Below are 20,767 nucleotides of genomic sequence, written 5' to 3'. Positions count from 1 at the left end.
CTTACCTGTATTTAGGAAAGAGTGAAATCTGTATTTAAAAAAAAACCCCAAAAAACCCAAAAACCTAGAGCACGAATAAAAATGTTGGGATGATGTGATATGAGCAGATATGAAGAAATCTGTGCAGATATTGTATCAAGCAATCATATTAATAGTCTTTCTGTACAAGTGGGAACAAATCCACAGAGGTAGAAAAACCTGATGTAACGCACGAGCACTTATTACCGATGAGCAATTTTGTTCGAGGCAATTAAATTTGATGTAATTTTAGCAAAAAATTTGCAGAATTCAGATTTACCTTTTTGTGTGTTTTGTTTCTCAGGAAATTCAATTTTAATGTCCCTTTTTATGTCCTGTGGTATCTGCGGCCTCTGCTACTCACCACCACCCATCATATCCTCGCCACATGTTCCAACCAAATTTTGGTTCTCTCGCACTGTGCCAGACGTTTTTGGCGCCTGGGAGGGTTCTGCGCAAACATGCATGAGGTTAGTGGCATCAGGATGTCACGAAATTCGGCGTGACCTTCCACAGGCTTGCGCAGAACTCTCCAGAGTGCCATAACACCCAGAAGTCTGGCACACCGCAAGAGGACCAAAGATTCCATTGCAAGTAGAGGGAGATGTCTGCATCCTTGTCCTCATCCTGTAGTAATGCCCCCTTCCTGGACCCAATCTTGTTGTAATGTCCACATCAAGGTGTTTATCTTGTAGTAATATCCCCATCCTGGTCCCCATCTTGTAATAATGTCCCCATCTGCTCTATTCTTCAAGCAACACATCCAAGCCCTCTTCACCTTAAGCCAACTACAACTCAAAAAAATCTCCAGGATCCATGCTTTCCTTAACCAAGAATCTGAAAAAACATTAGTACATGCCCTCATCATCTCCTGCATCAACTACTGCAACCTCCTGCTCCGTGGCCAATCCCTTCACTGGCTTCCCAGTGCCCAAAGAATCCAGTTCAAAACATTAACCCTGACATACAAACCATCCACAACCTGTGTCCTCCTTACATCTGTGACCTAGTCTCCCGGTACCTACCTGCACGCAATCTCAGATCCTCACAAGAAATTCTTCTCTTCTCCCCTCTTATCTCCTCTTCCCACAATTGCATACAAGATTTCTCCCGTGCTTCCCCCATACTCTGGAATACCCCATACCCCAGCATATCAGAATCTCTTCTACCATGTAAAGCTTCAAGAGGAACCTGAAGACCCACTTCTTCCAACAATCTAAAATATCCCTCAGTTCAGTACAACACTGCGGAACCAGCTTTACCCTCACCTACTGTATCCTCACCCATTCCCTGTAGACTGTGAGCCCTCGCGGGCAGGGTCCTTTCTCCACCTGTACCCTCACCCATTTCCTGTAGTCTGTGAGGCCTCGCGGGCAGGGTCCTCTCTCCTCCTGTACTAGTCTGTTTTTGTAATGGTCATGATTGTTGTACGTACTTGTTTTTATCTATAACCCTTTCACTTGTAAAGCGCCATGGAATAAATGGTGCTATAATAATAAATAATAATAATCATAATAATAATAATAATAATAATAATAATAATAATAATCCAGATTCCCATCTTATAGAAATGTTCCCATTATGGTCACCATCTTGTAGTAAGGTCCTTTCAGGTCCCTATCTTGTAGTAATGTCCCCATCCAGGTGCCTATCTTGTAGTAAAGTCCTTATTCTGGTCCCGATCTTGTAGTAACATCCCTATCCAAGTACGCAGCTTGTAATAATGATGCTAGGACAAAAAGGCTGCAGTTTTCACATTCACCATACTATGGCAGCAGAGCACTACTCGTATGCACAGTTCAGTTCAGAAAAAATAGTATCTGTGTAGTACCATGTGGTGTGCAGACATTACCACCCTACCCCATGATAGTGATAAAATCGAAAGTATTTGTGATGTCTGGGTGCACATAATTAACTTTTGATTCCTGGTAGTGAGGTATAATATGGTGCACTTCAAAGAGTTCAGAAAACAGGTATGACACAGGGTCAGCTGTAAGCATTTACTGCTATAGGAATACACAGGCACATCCAGCTTTGGTATAGACTTGGGCGAACTTGTCGGCACAGAATCAGCGATAGACGAGCTGTGTCCGATGACCCAATCAAAATGGTTCCCGGAAGTCCTACAGGACCTAATGACTTTATCATGTGAGACTGTGCTATCAGACATTGAAGAGGAAGACGTGCAAACACCAGTAATAGTGCCAGGAACTATGGAACAGCCCGCAGTAGAATTATGTCTTGAAATAAATTTCACTGTATCGAAAATGTTGAGGTGTTGTGCCCACAATGGTGAGGTTACCGAAATACTGTGAGTAACTGTTAGTAAAAGACTGTTGAAAAAGAAACAAGAATCTGTGTATCTGTGAATCTCTAGTGGGAGAATCCTGGTCTGCACAAGGCCCCTACACAGAGGTATGGCTTGCACACACAAAGACCACACTTCCCACCAGGAACACCACAACACATCCCCTTTCCCCTTACACTGTAGAGGTGGCCAAGGCGCAGATCATCGAATAACTGTCAAGAAGCAGAAGCACTTCCTTGCCCGTGACTACAGCAGCATGCCTCCCCCACAACAAGCATATGAAAAGCACCCAAACTCAGTCATAGAGTCTGTGTTCAGGTTCGAGCCCCGGACAACCAGTGTTTGATGCAAAGTGTGACCTTTACAGTTCAGGTACGGTCATCCCCAATGACTTGAAGTGCAGAAAAATGTATATATCCATAGAATAAATTGTATGGTACATCTCAGTGGTACAATAAATACAAAAATGTAAAAATGTGTATGCTTATGTGCCGCCCAGGGCTATGGGGTACTCACTCCCGGGCCGTATATTTACAAGGACAGTTCACTGGGTGGCCATTGCCCGGTTTCGTGACCCTGGGGGTTGCTTTAAAAGGGGAGTTATGTACAAGGGAGCTTTTACAAACTTTGTCTCATGACGCCACTTGCGAGTTGCGGTTATGGGGATGGAACCGCCGCTGCTCAGTTTCTCACCGCCGGGGCTGATGTTAGTGGCAGCCTGGATGTGGGGCCCTCCGCAAGTAGGACCGGTGCCCCAGGGGGTAGGTGATGGAGTTAGGTGTGGAAAGAAGGTAGGCCACACAAGAGATTGCAGTGTAACTGGGTTCTTTACTCACGGCAGCTTGATGACTGGTACCCGGAGGAAGGCTGGTGTTCACCACTGGTTCCCTTAGTCCCAGTGCCAGTTTAGTGACCTGGTGGTTTCTTTCCCCTGCACCTTTCTCAAGTTGGTGGGTGCCCATGGCTTGGAGTGTCTGGGGGTTCCCTCCTAGTTGTCTCTCAGTCTTTAGTCTGTATGGCGGCAGTTTGAACCCTGTAGGGTCGGTGTTCTGTTCCGGTCCCTGGTTCTCCCATCACTGCTGGTGTCCCCGGACTTTACGGTCAGTGAGGTCCTAGATGGTCCCCTTACTGTGCAGATTTTTATCAGGTCTGCCTGGAGTGTTTGCCTGACCTAGGGCTCTGTACCCCGTTGGTGCTATGGTTCTGGGAATACACCGGCAACCACAACCTGGGCCCTCAGGTCACTGCCACACACTCCAGTCAGTGCGGTCACGTCCGACTCCTTACACTTCCACTTACTGACTCTCTGACTGTCTACTGAGTGTCTGTCCCCTCCCACCTGGTTGTCGTCTAGTGGACTGGATCAGCTCCACCCCTGGGTGGCCATCCATTGGGTCCAATTCTAGTCTGTCACAAGTCGTTGGGGGTGGGGAAAACTGGATTATAGTATGTTTTGGTGTTACCGGCACTGGTCTTCCAGGTTCCTGGGGGGTAGGCCCGGCATCTTTGACAGGATGCAGTACCTTGTAGCTCCTGATGGCTTCAGGACTGCTACACTTACAATTAGTATAGCACCTATTAACACAGAATATAATGTATGTGCAATATGTAAAAATGGTAAGTAAATATTTAAAACTACACTGGTTAGTTTTGCAAATCAGTAGCATTAAAGTGACAACAGCATGGTTACATCTAAAAGTAAAGTATCATTATATTAGTAAAGTGCTAGTGCAGAAATGAATAAATAAGCAGCAGAGTCAACTGAAAAGGTGCAAACAGTATTATAAAAGTATATCAATGTAGTATCAAGTGAGATACCAGTGGGATATCAAAGAAATGAATGCGCAATAATGAGCTACTACCGTGACAATGCAATACGGCAATGTTAAATGTCAGTAAATAAACAATGAATGCATTGTTTTGTGTGTTGCTACAAGAAACATTTGCTGAAGAAAAAATTGTTCTATGGGGTCCTTATAACCTGTATCCCCTGTATTTTCCTGCTGACCGCTTTGTATATTATTGTTTTTTATTGGATTTTCATGAATAAACGCCGATGATTTTAAAGTCTACACTCTGAGGACTGCGCTGGATTTTTTCCTATATTTGCTGAAGAAAAGTCTCCCCACAGCAGAATTTTGCCACCACCATGTGTGACGGTGGGGATGGTGTTTTCAGAGTGATGTTCCGTGTTAGTTTTCTTCCAGACATAGCATATTGTGTTAAACTTAAAACTTTCTACTTTGGTCTCCTGACCAAAACACTTTCTTAGACATGCTTGCTGTGTCCCCTACATGGCATGTGGGAGTAGGTGCTCTGGTCAGATGATACCAAAGAAGAACTTTTCGTGGCTGAAAAGAAGCTGTGATCCGAGTGTTGTTTGATGATTTCCACGGACTTATTGACTTTCGTGACCGAGTATGATCTGATAATTGGATCCAACTTGGACATGCTGCCATTTTTTCTTGGACCGACTCAGTCTGAGGAAAACAAATATCAGACATATGTACACATATGTCCAGTCCCATAGAAAAACATAGGCCTGTGTGTGATCTAAAGTTTTGTTGGGTAGAATTTGAGCCAAAAATATGGTAATTACGTGCACAAGAACTTAAGATAAGTCATCAATTAGATTGATAGTAGTTTAACTTCTGCCACCTTCACCACGAAGCTGATATCTGGTTCTGTGGCTAGAAGAACTACAGAGAGGCAGAAAGCTCCATACTCTATGTAGTGGCCATTTACCGGTACTGCATCTCAGATTCTAAGGAAGTGAAGGTGAGCATGCAGCACTAGAAGAGGGAGTTCCATGGTATAACATGTATCTGGTCCTAGGTTAATCCTAATTTATCAAGTTCACAAGAATCCTATAGTAACACAATCAATGGCCACAAACTAGTCATCATTCTACAAAGGTGTAAGGTCATTGAGCTGTGATTATAGCAAAGAGTTTGCATAATCTTGAGTTTCAGGATGAATGTAAAATAATTTTAAGTTTTCAATGACCAAGAAATTCCATGCTTTTGTTGTGCTTTATTGTGGCCAGCCTAAGGCGCACCTGTGCAATAATCATGCTTGCCAGCCTAAGGCGCACCTGTGCAATAATCATGCTTGCCAGCCTGAGGCTCACATGTGAAATAATCATGCTGGCCAGCCTAAGGCATACCTGTACAATAATCATGCTGGCCAGCCTAAGGCCCACCTGTGCAATAATCATGTTCTCTAATCTGTGTCTTGATATGCCACACCTGTGTGGTGGATGATTATCTCTGCAAAGGAGAAGTGCTCACTAACACAGATTAAGACAAACTTGTGAATAATATTTTGTATACATAGAAAAAGTCTTATTTCTTAGAGTTCAGCTCATGAAAACTTGGAGCAAAAATAAAAGTGTTGTCTATATTTTTGCTCAGTGTACCTTCATTAGTTACATTACTCATAAGTTACCAGGTCAGAAATGAAATGCGAACATTAAAAATATGAATAATAACCCTAATAACTATATCCTGCAGATGTTAGTGATGATGATACCAAGTTTATATTATTTATAAAATTGAATTTTACAGCTCTAAAAAAAGTTTATTAAAAATACAATTTTTGCTAGTCTCTCTGTACGCAGAGCCATAGCAAAAAAATATTCTGCAGTTAAAGGTGGGAAACGGTGAATTTTTTTTTTTTTTTTTTTTTTTTTTTTTTTTTTATATTTCTGGGTAAAAATAACTTTTTGTTTTTCAGGGATAAGAGGCGAGTTGACTAAAAATGGTGATTATGCAATTCACATTTTTTTTGTTTCCTTTCACCGTACTAGATACATCATTTTTTTTCAAGATTGTTAGTTTTGCAGGCAAAGCAGAATAAAATATGGTAATTTTAAATTTTTTTTTTAATCCTTAAAAATAGAAAACTGGGCGATTATTACATTTATGGTATTGAAAAAGCAGCATATTTTTCCATAGTTGTTTTTTTTTTGTTAGTTTACAAAGGGGACTTGAATTGCAGGCGCTTGATCGCAGGTACAATAGGTTGCAATTAGGGATGATCGAATTCTTCAATTATTTGGTTTCGCGAATATTTTTTGAATACCTCGCCGCTATTCAATTATTTGCGAATATTCGATGCGCAATGTAAGTCTATGGGAAACCCGAATAACAACTAATCGAAACTATTCGGGCTTCCCATAGACTTACATTGCGCATCAAATAGTCGAATAGCGGCTAGGTATTCGGAAAATATTAGCGAAGCCAAATAATCGATCATCCCTAGTTGCAATGATTCCTTGTAACTAACAAATACAATTTTTGCTTAATATGAGGAAGTGTTAAGTATTGAAAGGCTTTATAGGAGCCCAAAAATGGCAGACACAAGACTGCAAGGGTAAATCATCAACACTCATGGTCATGTTGCAGGCATCTGACAAGCACTTTCTCTACCATGAAAACTATGGACTCCATATTGAAGCTTATGCCCCTCAATAGGGCAGCGTTGGTGGTCATAGCTCGACAGGTCTACACTGTGTGCTAGTTTCCACGTGAAGACAAAACCTCAACTCAAATGTGAACAGTCATAGTCATGGTTCCCAAAAAATACTGGAGCATCATGGTATGTCAGCAGTTGGCTTTTAATTCAGTAATAAATACAAACAACTACGTTATTGCTACTGTACCGCTGTCTTTTCCAAAAAAGTGCTCTGGTCCCACCCCTCCATATTAAACATCAAGGAACCACTTTGCCACACTACGAATGACTTGATACCTTGGACCCTGCTTGATAATTTCACAGGCTTTACAATAAGCTTCCGGCCATCCCTTCCGCGGACGCACTCTATATCGCGATCTCCAGTTGAAATACTTCCTATATTTCTCATCATCCTTGTCCAATTCAAGAAGGTAGGCAGCCAGTTCCTTTGCAGTTGGGAAGTCATCAACATGTATGAAAGCATCTCCGGGAACAAAGCGTTCGTAATTTTCGCGGGAGGTTCCCAGTACAACTGGCACGGTCCCTGAGCCCAGAGCGTTCGCCCATAGTTTCTCTGTAATGTAATCTGGGTAGTTAAAGTTTTCAAATGCCAAGTAGAATTTGTACTGAGCTATGGTCGAATTAAAATCCTCATTGTCCAATCGCTTATGTTGGGCCCCATAAACATCAACAGATATGTGCTTCCTCAGCTCCTGATAATAAGCTATACGACGAATACCAGGGTACCATGAGCTGACCACCCAACATACCAACTTTGATTTTTCCGGAATAGTAACGTTTTGAGGTTCCCTCAATGATTCAATATGACCATATGGAGTGAAAATATCGGAATCATGACGGAAAGTCATTGTCATGTTGAACAAATTATCCAGAATTTCCATGTTTGGCAGACGTAGTGGTGGCTCCAGGTTGAGCCAGACCCAACGTTGATAAGGATTTCTTGGTTGCTGAGGTAATGACCTTTTATCGCCCCTAATATCTGCATGGTGGATGATGACGGCATCGGCCACACTATACAGCCCTCTATCTGTGGATAGCTTACACCCCGTAATTTCAAACTCAGTCTCACACTTATCTAATGGAAATTGAGCACCCCATGGCCAATTCCAAACCAGGAGAAGAGTCTCTTTTTGTGGTAGAAGACTTGACTTTGCTGTCCTCAAATTTTGAATCTCTTTATTAAGCATTATTGTTGCTTGTGGATATTTCGGAAATTGGAAATTCCGGTTAACAAGTATCCAGTTACTTGAAACGAGAAATATGAAAAATAATAGGGCTATAATGATATGATATCGGCTGATGTTTCCCAACATTTTTTTTTTTCCTGCAAAGAACAATAAAAATAGATAATGATTTGATGTACATTAACCAATGAATTAAGTCTTAAATGGGTTGTCCAATTATAAAGTGTAATACCCAAGGACTTGATCGCCTTTAAATAACAAAATCATCATTCCTTAACCTCTGTCGCATCTGTGCTGCCTCTCCACTGCTCAGTGTTGGCCTTTGTTGCAGGGTTGGCGTCCCTTCTACAGCAGGTTGTGACTTCTGCAGTCAATTACTGGGCATTGGGGTCATGTCTTGCTTGACAGCATGAGATTGTTGAGCCAAGTGATTGCCTAGTGATCAGAAGAGGCACCTAGGATGTAGGCAGGAATGATGGGGTCCTCAGGATTCCTGTTTAGTGCCAATAGACTACTCACATGGCTAATTATTACCTATCCTATACAGTCCATATGACCGATCCTTTATTTTTTGCTGTTGCTTTCTAGAAAGTGTTTTATTTTCCACATTGCTGGGAATCAAATTTTTCAACTGAGTTAGAGCAAACTGCCTAATTTAAATTTTAACAGATTTATTCATTAATAGCAATGTGTCATTTCTATGCAATTTTGACTTAGTACATAGTACCCGCTCTTATTCTGTATAGCACCATCCCTTATTACACAATGTCCTCTCTTCCATATACTATTATGTATAGCACCTTCTATTCTTACATAGTGTCCTTTCTTATTATGTATAGCACCTTCCGTTATAGTGTCCTCTCTTATTATATATAGCACCTTCCATTATTACATAGTGTCCTCTCTTATTATATATAGCACCTTCCATTATTTTATAGTGTCCTCTCTTGTGTATAGATTTGTTCATTAATAGCAATGTGTCATTTCTATGTAAGTTTGATTTAGTACATAGTACCCTCTTCTATTCTGTATAGCACCATCCCTTATACATAATGTCCTCTCTTCCATATATTATCATGTATGGCACGTTCTATTATTACAGAGTGTCCTCTCTTATTATGTATAGCACCTTCCATTATAGTGTCCTCTCTTATTATATATAGCACCTTCCATTACTACATAGTGTCCTCTCTTATTATGTATAGAACTGTCGCTTATTTTATAGTGTCCTCTCTTATGTATAGATTTGTTCATTAATAGCAATGTGTCATTTCTATTCAATTTTTATTTATTACATAGTACCCTCTACTATTCTGTATAGCACCATCCCTTATACATAATGTCCTCTCTTCCATATATTATTATGCATAGCACGTTCTATTATTACATAGTGTCCTCTCTTATTATGTATAGCACCTTCCATTATAGTGTCCTCTCTTATTATATATATCACCTTCCATTACTACATAGTGTCCTCTCTTATTATGTATAGAACTGTCGCTTATTTTATAGTGTCCTCTCTTATGTATAGATTTGTTCATTAATAGTAATGTGTCATTTCTATTCAATTTTGATTTACTACATAGTACCCTCTCCTATTCTGTATAGCACCATCCCTTATTACACAATGTCCTCTCTTCCATGTAGTGCCATCCATTATCACATAACATTCTCTCTTATTATATATAACACCTTCCATTATTACAGAGTGTCCTCTCTTATTATATATAGAACTGTCCCTAATTTTATAGTGTCCTCTCTTATGTATAGCGCTGTCCCTTATTACATAGTGTCGACATGTATGTGAGGCATAAATATGAACATGTAATATTTACATACACAGAAGAAGCAGGAAGGATTCTACCATTACTGCCAACTTCTGATAAACTTCTAGCAATGTGACAGGAACCATTTGATATGTCACAATCATGATTGTACAGTTGTTTCTACACGTGGTCACACTAGTATACCAGAATGTCTGTGTGAGCGTCTCAATTCTTCTCCGTTACCTGTTGCTAGCACATCTTTCTCTGTGTCCACTACTATTTCTAGAGACACACTGATCCATAATTCCCCCACTAAGGCTGCTTTCACACATCCAGTTTTTCCTGTGCGGCACAATCCGGCGCTTTGGAGAAAAACCGCAACCGTTTTTTTTGCCGCCGGTTGTGTTTTTTTTTGCATAGACTTTCATTGGTGCCGGATTGTGCCGCATGGGCTTGCATTCCGTACAGTTTTTGCCGCATGCGGCAGATTTAGCCGAGGCGGCGGCCGGATGGAACGTTGCCTGCCACGTTTTTTTGTCCAGCAAAAAAAAAATGCATCGCGTCGCATCCGGCCGATGCGGCGCAATTTGCAATACAAGCCTATGGATGCCGCATGCGGTGTCCTGTGGCATACACCACACCCGGACGCCGCATGCATTTTTTTCCACTGCGCATGCTCAGTAGCGTGCCCCAAGCGGCAAAAACCGGACGGGCCGCATGTCAAAAACATATGCTAAGGATGCGGTATTGTCGCCGTATCCGTTGCATAGGTTTTAGAGCTGGATTGGCCGTCTCTGCTAAAACCGGATGTGTGAAAGCAGCCTAATACCCAGCATTACTAGTATTTGACAAAGGCCCCTTTCACATGTCTGAATTTCAGAAATATTTTATGGTATTGTTCACATTTTTTTCTTGCAGACAGATTGTGCACCAAAATTTGTATCCGATTTGCACCAACCACCAATTAAGTAAATCAGGTGATGTGTATCTCTGTAATGAGATGAGGGGTGCGGTGTAATGACATCAACACCCTATGTAAGGTGTGCATAATTATTAGGCAACTTCCTTTCCTTTGGCAAATGGGGTCAGAAGAGATATTTGACGGGCTCTGAAAAGTCCAAAATTGTGAGATGTCTTGCAGAGGGATGCAGCAGTCTTGAAATTGCCAAACTTTTGGAGCGTGATCACCGAACAATCAAGCGTTTCATGGCAAATAGCCAACAGGGTCGCAGGAAGCGTGTTGGGCAAAAAAGGCGCAAAATAACTGCCCATGAATTGAGGAAAATCAAGCGTGAAGCTGCCAAGATGCCATTTGCCACCAGTTTGGCCATATTTCAGAGCTGCAACGTTACTGGAGCATCAAAAAGCACAAGGTGTGCCATACTCAGGGACATGGCCAAGGGAAGGAAGGCTGAAAAACCACCACCTCTGACCAAGAAACACAAGATAAAACGTCAAGACTGCGCCAAGAAATATCTTAAGACTGATTTTTCAAAGGTTTTTATGGACTGATGAAATGAGAGTGACTCTTGATGGGCAGATGGATGGGCCAGAGGCTGGATCAGTAAACGGCAGAGAGCTCCACTCCGCCACAGACGCCAGCAAGGTGGAGGTGGGGACTGGTATGGGCTGGGATCATCAAAGATGAACTTGTGGGACCTTTTCGGGCTGAGGATGGAGTGAATCTCAACTTCCAGACCTACTGCCAGTTTCTGGAAGACAACTTCTTCAAGCAGTGGTACAGAAAGAAGTCGGTATCAATCAAGAAAAACATGATTTTCATGCAGGATAATGCTCCATCATAATTAACCACCATGTTTGTGCACATAATGCTTTGACAGGGGGTGATCTTTTGATTTATTTTTTTAACAATATTTTCTGTAGTTGTCGTTTGGTACCACATATATTTTTTCACATGGGTTTAGAGGGGTGATGGACGGCACAGGACCAACTCTGTGGTAGTGTGGCGCCCCTGACCTGGTCAGGCACCACTGAGTACTGCACCCATGCTGGGGACAGTACAATACAGGTAATCCAGAAGGCTGACTGGGGTGTGGTACACAGGCGCATAGTGATCAGGTCTCACACATGTACCCATGAGAGGACCCCTGGGGATCCCAGGAGGGGGGAAAAGCCTTGACCTTCACTGGAATAGTGGAGGGGGCCAAAAGCCTCCATCTCCTCTCAAGGGGTGTGGTAAGAGAATCTGGTTGCTAGGTGGCGTAGGCAAGAACAGGAGAGGAGGGGCAGTGAGTCAGTTAGAGGAGAACTCCAGAGGGCTCAGTGAGGAGCAGACCTGTGGGGTTGATGCTGTCTAACAGCGCCCGCGCAGTGGCTACTGACGGGGGAGAACGGTCAACTAGGAGTGCTGCCTGAAAGCCAGCTTCAGCTAGAGAGAAAGCACGGAGTGGGAAGTAAGGAGACTGCTAGAGAGAACCAGGCCCAAACGGGCGGCAGATCCCGAAGCGGAGATAGATCCAGCTTTCTTTTGCTAAACCTGCCGGTGTGGGGCTCTCAAAGCCCACGCCACAACACCACAAAAAGCCGCAGCCACGTAGCCACAGTTAGGGCCCATAGCTCACAGGAGGCAAGAAGCTGGAGTGATCTGGCCCAGGCAACAAGCACACGGCAAACGAAGGAGAGTGAGGCTTCAGCAACTTCCCTGGGTGACCCCCATAGGGACTCAAAGTCGGGGTCACCCCAAACCACCAAGGGCTAAGGAAGGCGAGTTAGTAGTCACCCTCACAAGTCAGCCTGAAGGACACCTGGTTCCCGCCTGGTTCATCCCAGCTACGCCCGGGTTACTCACCCTGCCATCAAATGTGAGTAAAGCCCTTGAAAGACAATTCTGCCTGTGTGGAGTTATTCTGCGCCTTGTGGTACTACACACTTACATCGGGCCCTGGGGCTTGCCTCACTCTCAGGAGGCTATTCCAACTAACTGCACATACCATCAGCCCCAGGCGTCCCCTAACCTGCAGTGGCGGTCCCCACTGGCCGCAATACTGAGAGTGGCGTCACGATCAAAACCGAAGATTTCCTACCTGTGACCAGCACCAGCTACGTGGAGTCCCTGAAGGTATGCACCAATACAACACCTGTGGGGCTTCACATCTGGCGTCACGAACAGGATAAGGACTAGACCTGTCTAGACAGGTGACCATGTGCCTGGGCGGTCCGCTTGAAAAATTGGAAGCGCCGCCATATTGCCACCATGAAAAGCGCGCTGAAAAACAACAGCAGCCCGCGCTGGAAGAAGTTACCGCCCACGAAGAGGTGTGGCTATCCAGAGATCCCCTGCAGAGTTCTGGCCTTGCCAGCTATGAGAGTGGAAGCGTCCGGAGACGTCGGGACGGAAAGGAAGCCACAAGCCTGCTGCTGGGAGAGGAGCTGCTGAAAGAGGCTGAGCAGAAACTGAACAGCTTGCTATCAGAGGCAACGGCGAGTCCACAGCTGGAGAGTCGTGCAGAAGAGGGCGCAGAAGAAATGGCGTCTGACCGCAGAAATCCAGAACCGGGCTCCGCTGCCTGGTGGTATCGGGAGCTGGCCCAGTTCTGCGACCGACTGGAGAACCGGGTCGTGGAGCAGATTAGAGAAGAACGAATGGAACTGCTGGAGATGGCTGCCGCGGTTCGGGCCTATGAAAGGAGAGCCGCGCACCGAGTGCCAGATTGGGCGGTGACAACTCAGACCCCGATGCTGCCAACGATGGGTGAGTCGAGTGATGCCCCGGCTAGCGCAAGTGCCCCGACCCCTACTGCCACGCCCGCGGTCCCTGAAGAGGCGCCCGGCGCGGCGACGCTGAGCCAGGCCGCAGCCACGCCAGGTGCGGCCCGCCAAGCCCAGGCCGCCGCAGCGATGCCCTGCTCGGCCCGCCAAGACCCGGCCGCCGCAGCGATGCCCTGCTCGGCCCGCCAAGCCCAGGCCGCCGCAGCGATGCCCTGCTCGGCCCGCCAAGCCCCGGCCGCCGCAGCGATGCCCTGCTCGGCCCACCAAGACCCGGTCCCTGCAGCGATGCCCAGCCCAGCCTGCACAGACCCCATCGCAGCTGCGACGCCGATCCAGGCCGCCGCCATACAGGGCGCGGCCCGCCAAGACCAGGCCGCCGCCATACAGGGCGCGGCCCGCCAAGACCAGGCCGCCGCCATGCCAGGCGCGGCCCGCCAAGACCAGGCCGCCGCCATGCCAGGCGCGGCCCGCCAAGACAAGGCTGACGTACCATTTACCCCGGCCTGCAAGGCCAGAGCAGACAAGGCTCCCCAGGTTCAGGAAGTCCCTGCTAGGCAATCCCTGGTAGGTGAGGACTCCGCGTACTGGCAGCTAAAAGCCGATCTGGAAGCTAAGTTCCCACGGGAGATGGTGGAGCGGTACATGCTCCCTCCGCACACCCCAAAGAGTATCCCGACAGCTCCTGCAGCAACCACGGCAAAGAGTTCCCCACCTGGGCCGACAGAAAGAAGTCCATCCCCAGCACTGCTACCCAAGCAGTGCCAGGAAGAACTAAGGGGGGGAGGAGGCCAGGAGGTTGAGGGGCTGACTCCAGAGCCATACCCAGAGCCAGAGATGCTGCCATATTCCCGCTGGGATGAGGAAGACCTGACACCATCTGCAGAAGAAGAACTGCCCAAAAGCCTTACCTGGGAGTTTGCAAGCTGCACCCTACAGAATCCAGCCCGTAAGACACACCGCAACAGAACGCAACTATCCTCTGCACCGTCATCCCCAGAGCAGAGAGAAGTCACCGTCAGAGACTTGCAAGAAAAACGAGCCCTGAGAAGGTCCAAAGCCCAGGCCAGAGGACCCCTTTTCAGAGGAGTAGTAGAGGATTTTAATCTGAGAAGTGGATACGGATTCATCGTAGCACCTGGTATCAAAGAAGGGATATTTGTCAACAGAAGAGATGTGAGAGCTCATCTGCCTCGAGGACACCCTGGCAGAAATCTAAAGATGGGAGATTCAGTCCAGTTTACTATGCATCAAGGTGAAAGAGGATTGTATGCCCTGGACGTAACACAAAGTCCTAAAGAAAGAGAAGGAAGACAAAGCAGAGAAAAAGAACCTACGGATGAAACTACCACAGACGACGATAAAGAGCAGGAAAGCAGCAGGTGCCACCGCCATACAGGCTCAAGCCCTGGTAAAGAGGAGTAAAGTAAAGTAAAGTAAGAAGTACAGAAGTTAAAGTTTTGAAAAAGTTTGTTTTGCAACGTTTACGTTTAAGCATGTGCCCACAAAAACTATTGTGAGAAAAACCATAAACCTTAAGGCTATGAACTGGCTATAGCCACAAACTCTCGCAGTGTAAATAGTTACACCAGAGGGCACCACCGCCACCAGAGTCAGCCTGTTTAGGGGCTTGGCTCGTCTGCAACCAGGAGGAGCCCGTCCGTATATAGGGCCTTGGCTCACCTGCAACCAGAGAGCACGCCTGTTTATGGGGCCTTGGCTCACCACCACAAAGAGGGTACCTGGTCAGCATCAACTGTGGAGGCCGCCTCTGCATCCTGCCAGAAGAGGCTGAAGGCGCGGATCCACCAGGCCAGGTATACCCTGAAACCACCAGCCCATGAAAGCCGCCTCTACATCCTGCCAGAAGTGGCTGAAGCCGCGGCCAACGTGAAAGGGTTTTGGGTGGGTTAACGGACTTGTGGGTGGAGGGTGGTGATGTATGGTACCTGGTGCTTTTAAATGTTTTACATGTTTTAATGTTTTATGCATTTTAAAATGTTGTCTTGCAGCCCGAGGACGTGCTGGTGATAACTAAGGGGGAATGTGGCGCCCCTGACCTGGTCAGGCACCACTGAGTACTGCACCCATGCTGGGGACAGTACAATACAGGTAATCCAGAAGGCTGACTGGGGTGTGGTACACAGGCGCATAGTGATCAGGTCTCACACATGTACCCATGAGAGGACCCCTGGGGATCCCAGGAGGGGGGAAAAGCCTTGACCTTCACTGGAATAGTGGAGGGGGCCAAAAGCCTCCATCTCCTCTCAAGGGGTGTGGTAAGAGAATCTGGTTGCTAGGTGGCGTAGGCAAGAACAGGAGAGGAGGGGCAGTGAGTCAGTTAGAGGAGAACTCCAGAGGGCTCAGTGAGGAGCAGACCTGTGGGGTTGATGCTGTCTAACAGCGCCCGCGCAGTGGCTACTGACGGGGGAGAACGGTCAACTAGGAGTGCTGCCTGAAAGCCAGCTTCAGCTAGAGAGAAAGCACGGAGTGGGAAGTAAGGAGACTGCTAGAGAGAACCAGGCCCAAACGGGCGGCAGATCCCGAAGCGGAGATAGATCCAGCTTTCTTTTGCTAAACCTGCCGGTGTGGGGCTCTCAAAGCCCACGCCACAACACCACAAAAAGCCGCAGCCACGTAGCCACAGTTAGGGCCCATAGCTCACAGGAGGCAAGAAGCTGGAGTGATCTGGCCCAGGCAACAAGCACACGGCAAACGAAGGGGAGTGAGGCTTCAGCAACTTCCCTGGGTGACCCCCATAGGGACTCAAAGTCGGGGTCACCCCAAACCACCAAGGGCTAAGGAAGGCGAGTTAGTAGTCACCCTCACAAGTCAGCCTGAAGGACACCTGGTTCCCGCCTGGTTCATCCCAGCTACGCCCGGGTTACTCACCCTGCCATCAAATGTGAGTAAAGCCCTTGAAAGACAATTCTGCCTGTGTGGAGTTATTCTGCGCCTTGTGGTACTACGCACTTACATCGGGCCCTGGGGCTTGCCTCACTCTCAGGAGGCTATTCCAACTAACTGCACATACCATCAGCCCCAGGCGTCCCCTAACCTGCAGTGGCGGTCCCCACTGGCCGCAATACTGAGAGTGGCGTCACGATCAAAACCGAAGATTTCCTACCTGTGACCAGCACCAGCTACGTGGAGTCCCTGAAGGTATGCACCGATACAACACCTGTGGGGCTTCACAGTAGTCGCGGGTGAGGGGCTTCTTCTGCTTTAGCTTGGGAGTCCTCTCTCTTTGGCCAGGGCCCTGGCCCTCTCCACAGAGCAAAGGGGAAGGGGTTTGTGGCTGTGTTCATGGTGGGGTGTGTGGACTTTGTGTGTGCAAGCCATACCCCTGCTTAGGCCCTTGTGCAGACCAGGAGTTTTTCACCGAGAATTCATAGACACGGATTTGTGTTTCTTTTTCAACAGTATTTACTAACAGTTACGCACAGTATTTCGGTCAGATTATCATTGTGGGCCCAACACTTGAACTTTGTAGGTATGGTACGTTCTACTTCAAAGCACACTTACGGTAGACACCTCCATAGTTCATGGTACAATTGCTGTTGTATAAACATCCTCTTCCTCACTATCTTACACCACGATTTCACTCAATAAAGTCATGGAGTCCCACATGGCCATGGTCGCATCCATCCACCAGTGTCGCGGGCAGTAGGGCGCCGCCGCTGCGCTTGCTAACGCTCAAGTCTGGCGCTGCTGCGGTGCTGCTCGGTGGCTCGAGCGGTGGGCCGGATCCGGGAACTCGAGCGGTGCTCCCCGCCCGTGAGTGAAAAGGGTGGTTGGTTTGGGGGATTTAGTCCGTGACGCCACCCACGGGTTGTGGTGAAGATGGGCACCACCGCTGCTTGTGACGGGGATCCCGGGAGCGATGGTAGGGAGCAGCTGGGATGGACGGGTCCCGCAGCCGGCTGCAGTGTCTCTCCCCAGACAGGTGATGGCGGCTGTCTTTCCCTGCACCTGTGTACTGTTTGACTACGATGGGTCCCCAACGATAGTCCACTCCCCGGTGTATGTGTGGCGCCCTGGACAAGCCAGGTCGTCACAGGTACTGCAATAACACACCCCACACCCCAGCTAGGCACATCTAGGTCAAACACAAATCCTTGTTGCCTTCCTCCAGGGGCTGATGTCCACACCAGGGGGTGAGCCAGGCGGTTGGCCCCACCTACCGAGGAGTTCACAGTCCTGGAGGCGGGAAAAGGAAGGCAGATCAGTTCAGATCAGTTAGGGAGTTGGAGAAGTGAAGTGGTAGAGGAGCAGCCTGACTGTGTCTGGGTGCATGGCCCGGGCACATACAGCAAGGTTGGCAGGCGGTGGTGACCGTCTGCAGGAGAGGCTGATTGAAGTGAACCGTAAGGACCAGGGACGGACGGTGGCCCGCCGGTACCGGATCGGGGAGTGAAGAGAAGCCGGCACCATTCGGCAGGGCCTACGGACCCCGACCAGGCTAGGAGTCGCCGTAAAACTGGTCAAATTCATTAGCGAAGGGAACCTCCGGGGTTTCCCAGCAGTCAAGACCCGATTGAAGGCAACAGCTCAAACCGTGAAGGGAAACACAGTCACCGCCAAGGCTACAGTTCCCAGGGCCAGAGCCTGCGGGCAAAAGGGGCTCCCTCAGCATCCATCCAAGCTGGGGAGCGGGTTACCGGTGGGAAGCCACCAGAACCGAGAACACAACACAGGTGCAGGGAAAGGCAGTCACCACCAACCTACCGGGAGAAGAACAACCACAGCCGTCTGTGGGACCCGTCCATCCAGCCGTTTGTTTTACCGGACTTTGTGTTCATCATTGGCTGAGTGAGTACCACTGTGCCATGCGGCACCACGCTGCCCCTGCGACCCTGCACCTCACCAGGCCCCGTAACCCGCCTGTCATCCCTCCCCTCACCGGGCCCCGGGACAACCAACCCCCCTACCCACAGAGGGGAAAAACAACATCCAAGCTGCTCTCTGTCATCGCTCCCGGGATCCCCGTCCAGAGCAGCGGTGGTGTCACAACCTCACCACAACCGTGGGTGGCGTCACGGACAATATCCCTAAACCAAACCACCCCCCTTTCACTCATGAGCGAGGAGCGCCGCTCGAGTCCCTGGGATCCGGCCCACCGCTGGAGCCACCACCGAGCAGCAGCAGCCGGACCCGAGCAGTGGGTGAGTGCAGCGTCCCCTCCCCGCCCGCGACTACTTGGCATCACGAACAGGATCTTACCGCTCTGCCATCTAGTAGAGGTGCGCCTTGTGACCGCCGGAGGAGTCCGGCCGAAAACTTTGAGAAGCCGCCATTTTGGGCGCGAAAAGTCCCCGCTCGAGCGTCTTCCCGAGTAGTGGAAGCGCGAAAACCGAAACCCCGCCCCTGTAGAGGAAGAGCCGGAAAAAGACTAAGGGCGACGAATGGCGTCTGGCCGCATGTAGCTCGCGGCTATAAAGGCAGGGATGCCAGGACCCTGCGGCCATCTTGTGGTTCCTGGAAGAGGACGCCGCAGTGATTTACCAACCGTCCTGCAGCACCGTAGCCCCTGCGCCCGGGACCGCTGCGTGGGTGGAGGTCCGGACCGCCCAACTACAACAACGGCTGCAGATCAGAGTGCAACTCCTCTTGGAGGAGTCGGAGGCCGACATGGCAGAGGTGGTGGCGACCATACGGAGATGCGAGGTGGAGGGAGTTTTGGAAGAGAGGGTAAGTGACCCACGCCCCTGTACCCCTAGTGGGTCGGTCATCGCGGCCGAGGGGCCCGGTCTACACCCGCTCGTCCTGCTACCTCCCCCGCTACCCGTGTTGGCTGCTGCTGCCCCACCACTAGGCCCGCTACCATCACAACCGGTAGCGGTACCCCGCCAATCCGCCCAGGCGGACTGACCTGCAGCCGGGGCCCGTGACCGACCGGAGCCGCTCCCCTGGAAGATGCCGAAATCCGAGGCCATCAGCGGAGAGATACCGGAGGCACCTGTAGTGATCGTGCCTGAGCCCGAATCGGTTCCGACAGGCCGCTCCATGCAGGAGGTTAAGCGGGAGACTGTCCCTGTGCCCATCCCCCACGCCTCGGCTGTAAGGCAGCACCCCAGGTCATGACACCGCGGGACCTTCCCCTCAGAATGCCAGTACTGGGCAGCGTGAAGGAGGTCTCGCGGGGCCGACCCGTGCGTTGGGGCCCGCAGTAGCCCCTTACTGGGACAGGGAACAGACCCCGCTGGGCCTGGAGATCGCAGAGAGGGAAAGAAGGAAGGCGGAGCTGGTGGCCCGCACGATTAAGGAGAAAGAAAGCCTCCGCCAAGCCACCTTCCGTGTACAGGGCCCGCTCTATGAAGGACAAGTAAGGAGGTTTGACGTTCGTCGGGGGTACGGGTTTATCTATGAACCGGGCCTGGAGGCCGAAATCTTTGTGGCCCGACGGGACGTCAATGCCCACCTACCGGAGGACCACCCGGGCCGCAACATGATGCCGGGGGATTTGGTCCAGTACACTAGGCATTGCAGGGAGAGGGGTTGGTTTGCTCTGGACGCAAAGCTAAGGGGCAGTCAAGAGGCCCGAGTACCAGCCCGGCCCCCTCCCCCGGCCGACACCGTGGATTTGGAGTGAGTCAGCGGTCCACCGTTGTCAGCAGTTGTCCCCGTTGAGACCACCAGTTTAAAAGTTGTGAATGATAAGATGAATCAACAGAACATGTAACCTGATTAGCACTTTGATTAAGCCGGCCGTTGCCGGCAACCAGTCCCCGTAGGGACTTCCTGCAACCGTTGCATAAGGGACTTCTTACGGACAAGCCCGAGAACTGGCAGGGCAACCACAAACTTAGTGGGATGTAAATAAAAATGTTTTGGCTTGAAACCGTTACCGCCTCCGGAGAGGCTGATTTGGGAGGATGGGCCTGGAGGAAAGGGATGGCCCAGGCCCGCCACTACCATAACCGGTGGTGATCCTTCGGGGGGTTCAGGGGTCCCCCATGGACTCGGGTTCCCTGAAAGAGACAGTACCCGCTCGGGCAACTTGGTTCTGGACTGGGGCAAGGGGTGCTGCCCACTTCTTAGGGGCAGCATCAGGGCCAGGTTGTTTGGGTGGGAAAAGAGCGGAAGCCGTTACCGTTTGCAACGTTTAAGAACTGTACCTCCCGTTAAGGGAAGCTTTATACAAAAGAATGCTTGTTTTACTGTTTTAAATATTTTACCCCTTTTCCACAGTTAACCAAAAATAAAACCGGTAATGGACGGGCAGCCCGCGGACGGTCTGCATTTTACTAAGGGGGAATGTGGCGCCCTGGACAAGCCAGGTCGTCACA

General features: G+C 48.8%; 2 protein-coding genes across 2 annotated transcripts in view; both read right to left on the bottom strand.

The window, feature by feature from the left end:
- The window catches only part of LOC142250999 (3-galactosyl-N-acetylglucosaminide 4-alpha-L-fucosyltransferase FUT3-like), a 108,869-nt gene that overhangs the window by 77,666 nt on the left and 10,436 nt on the right, over window positions 1-20,767 (bottom strand). The gene's annotated exons all lie outside the window — the stretch shown is intronic.
- Window positions 7,032-8,115, bottom strand: LOC142250371 (3-galactosyl-N-acetylglucosaminide 4-alpha-L-fucosyltransferase FUT3-like). Its single transcript, XM_075322525.1, has one exon. The coding sequence runs from the start codon at window positions 8,113-8,115 to the stop codon at window positions 7,033-7,035; it is 1,083 nt and encodes a 360-aa protein (XP_075178640.1). The 3' UTR covers window position 7,032.

This window comes from Anomaloglossus baeobatrachus, chromosome 9 (genome assembly GCF_048569485.1).
Source record: "Anomaloglossus baeobatrachus isolate aAnoBae1 chromosome 9, aAnoBae1.hap1, whole genome shotgun sequence".
Taxonomy (NCBI): Eukaryota; Metazoa; Chordata; class Amphibia; order Anura; family Aromobatidae; genus Anomaloglossus; species Anomaloglossus baeobatrachus.
This window is presented reverse-complemented; position numbering and strand designations above follow the sequence as displayed.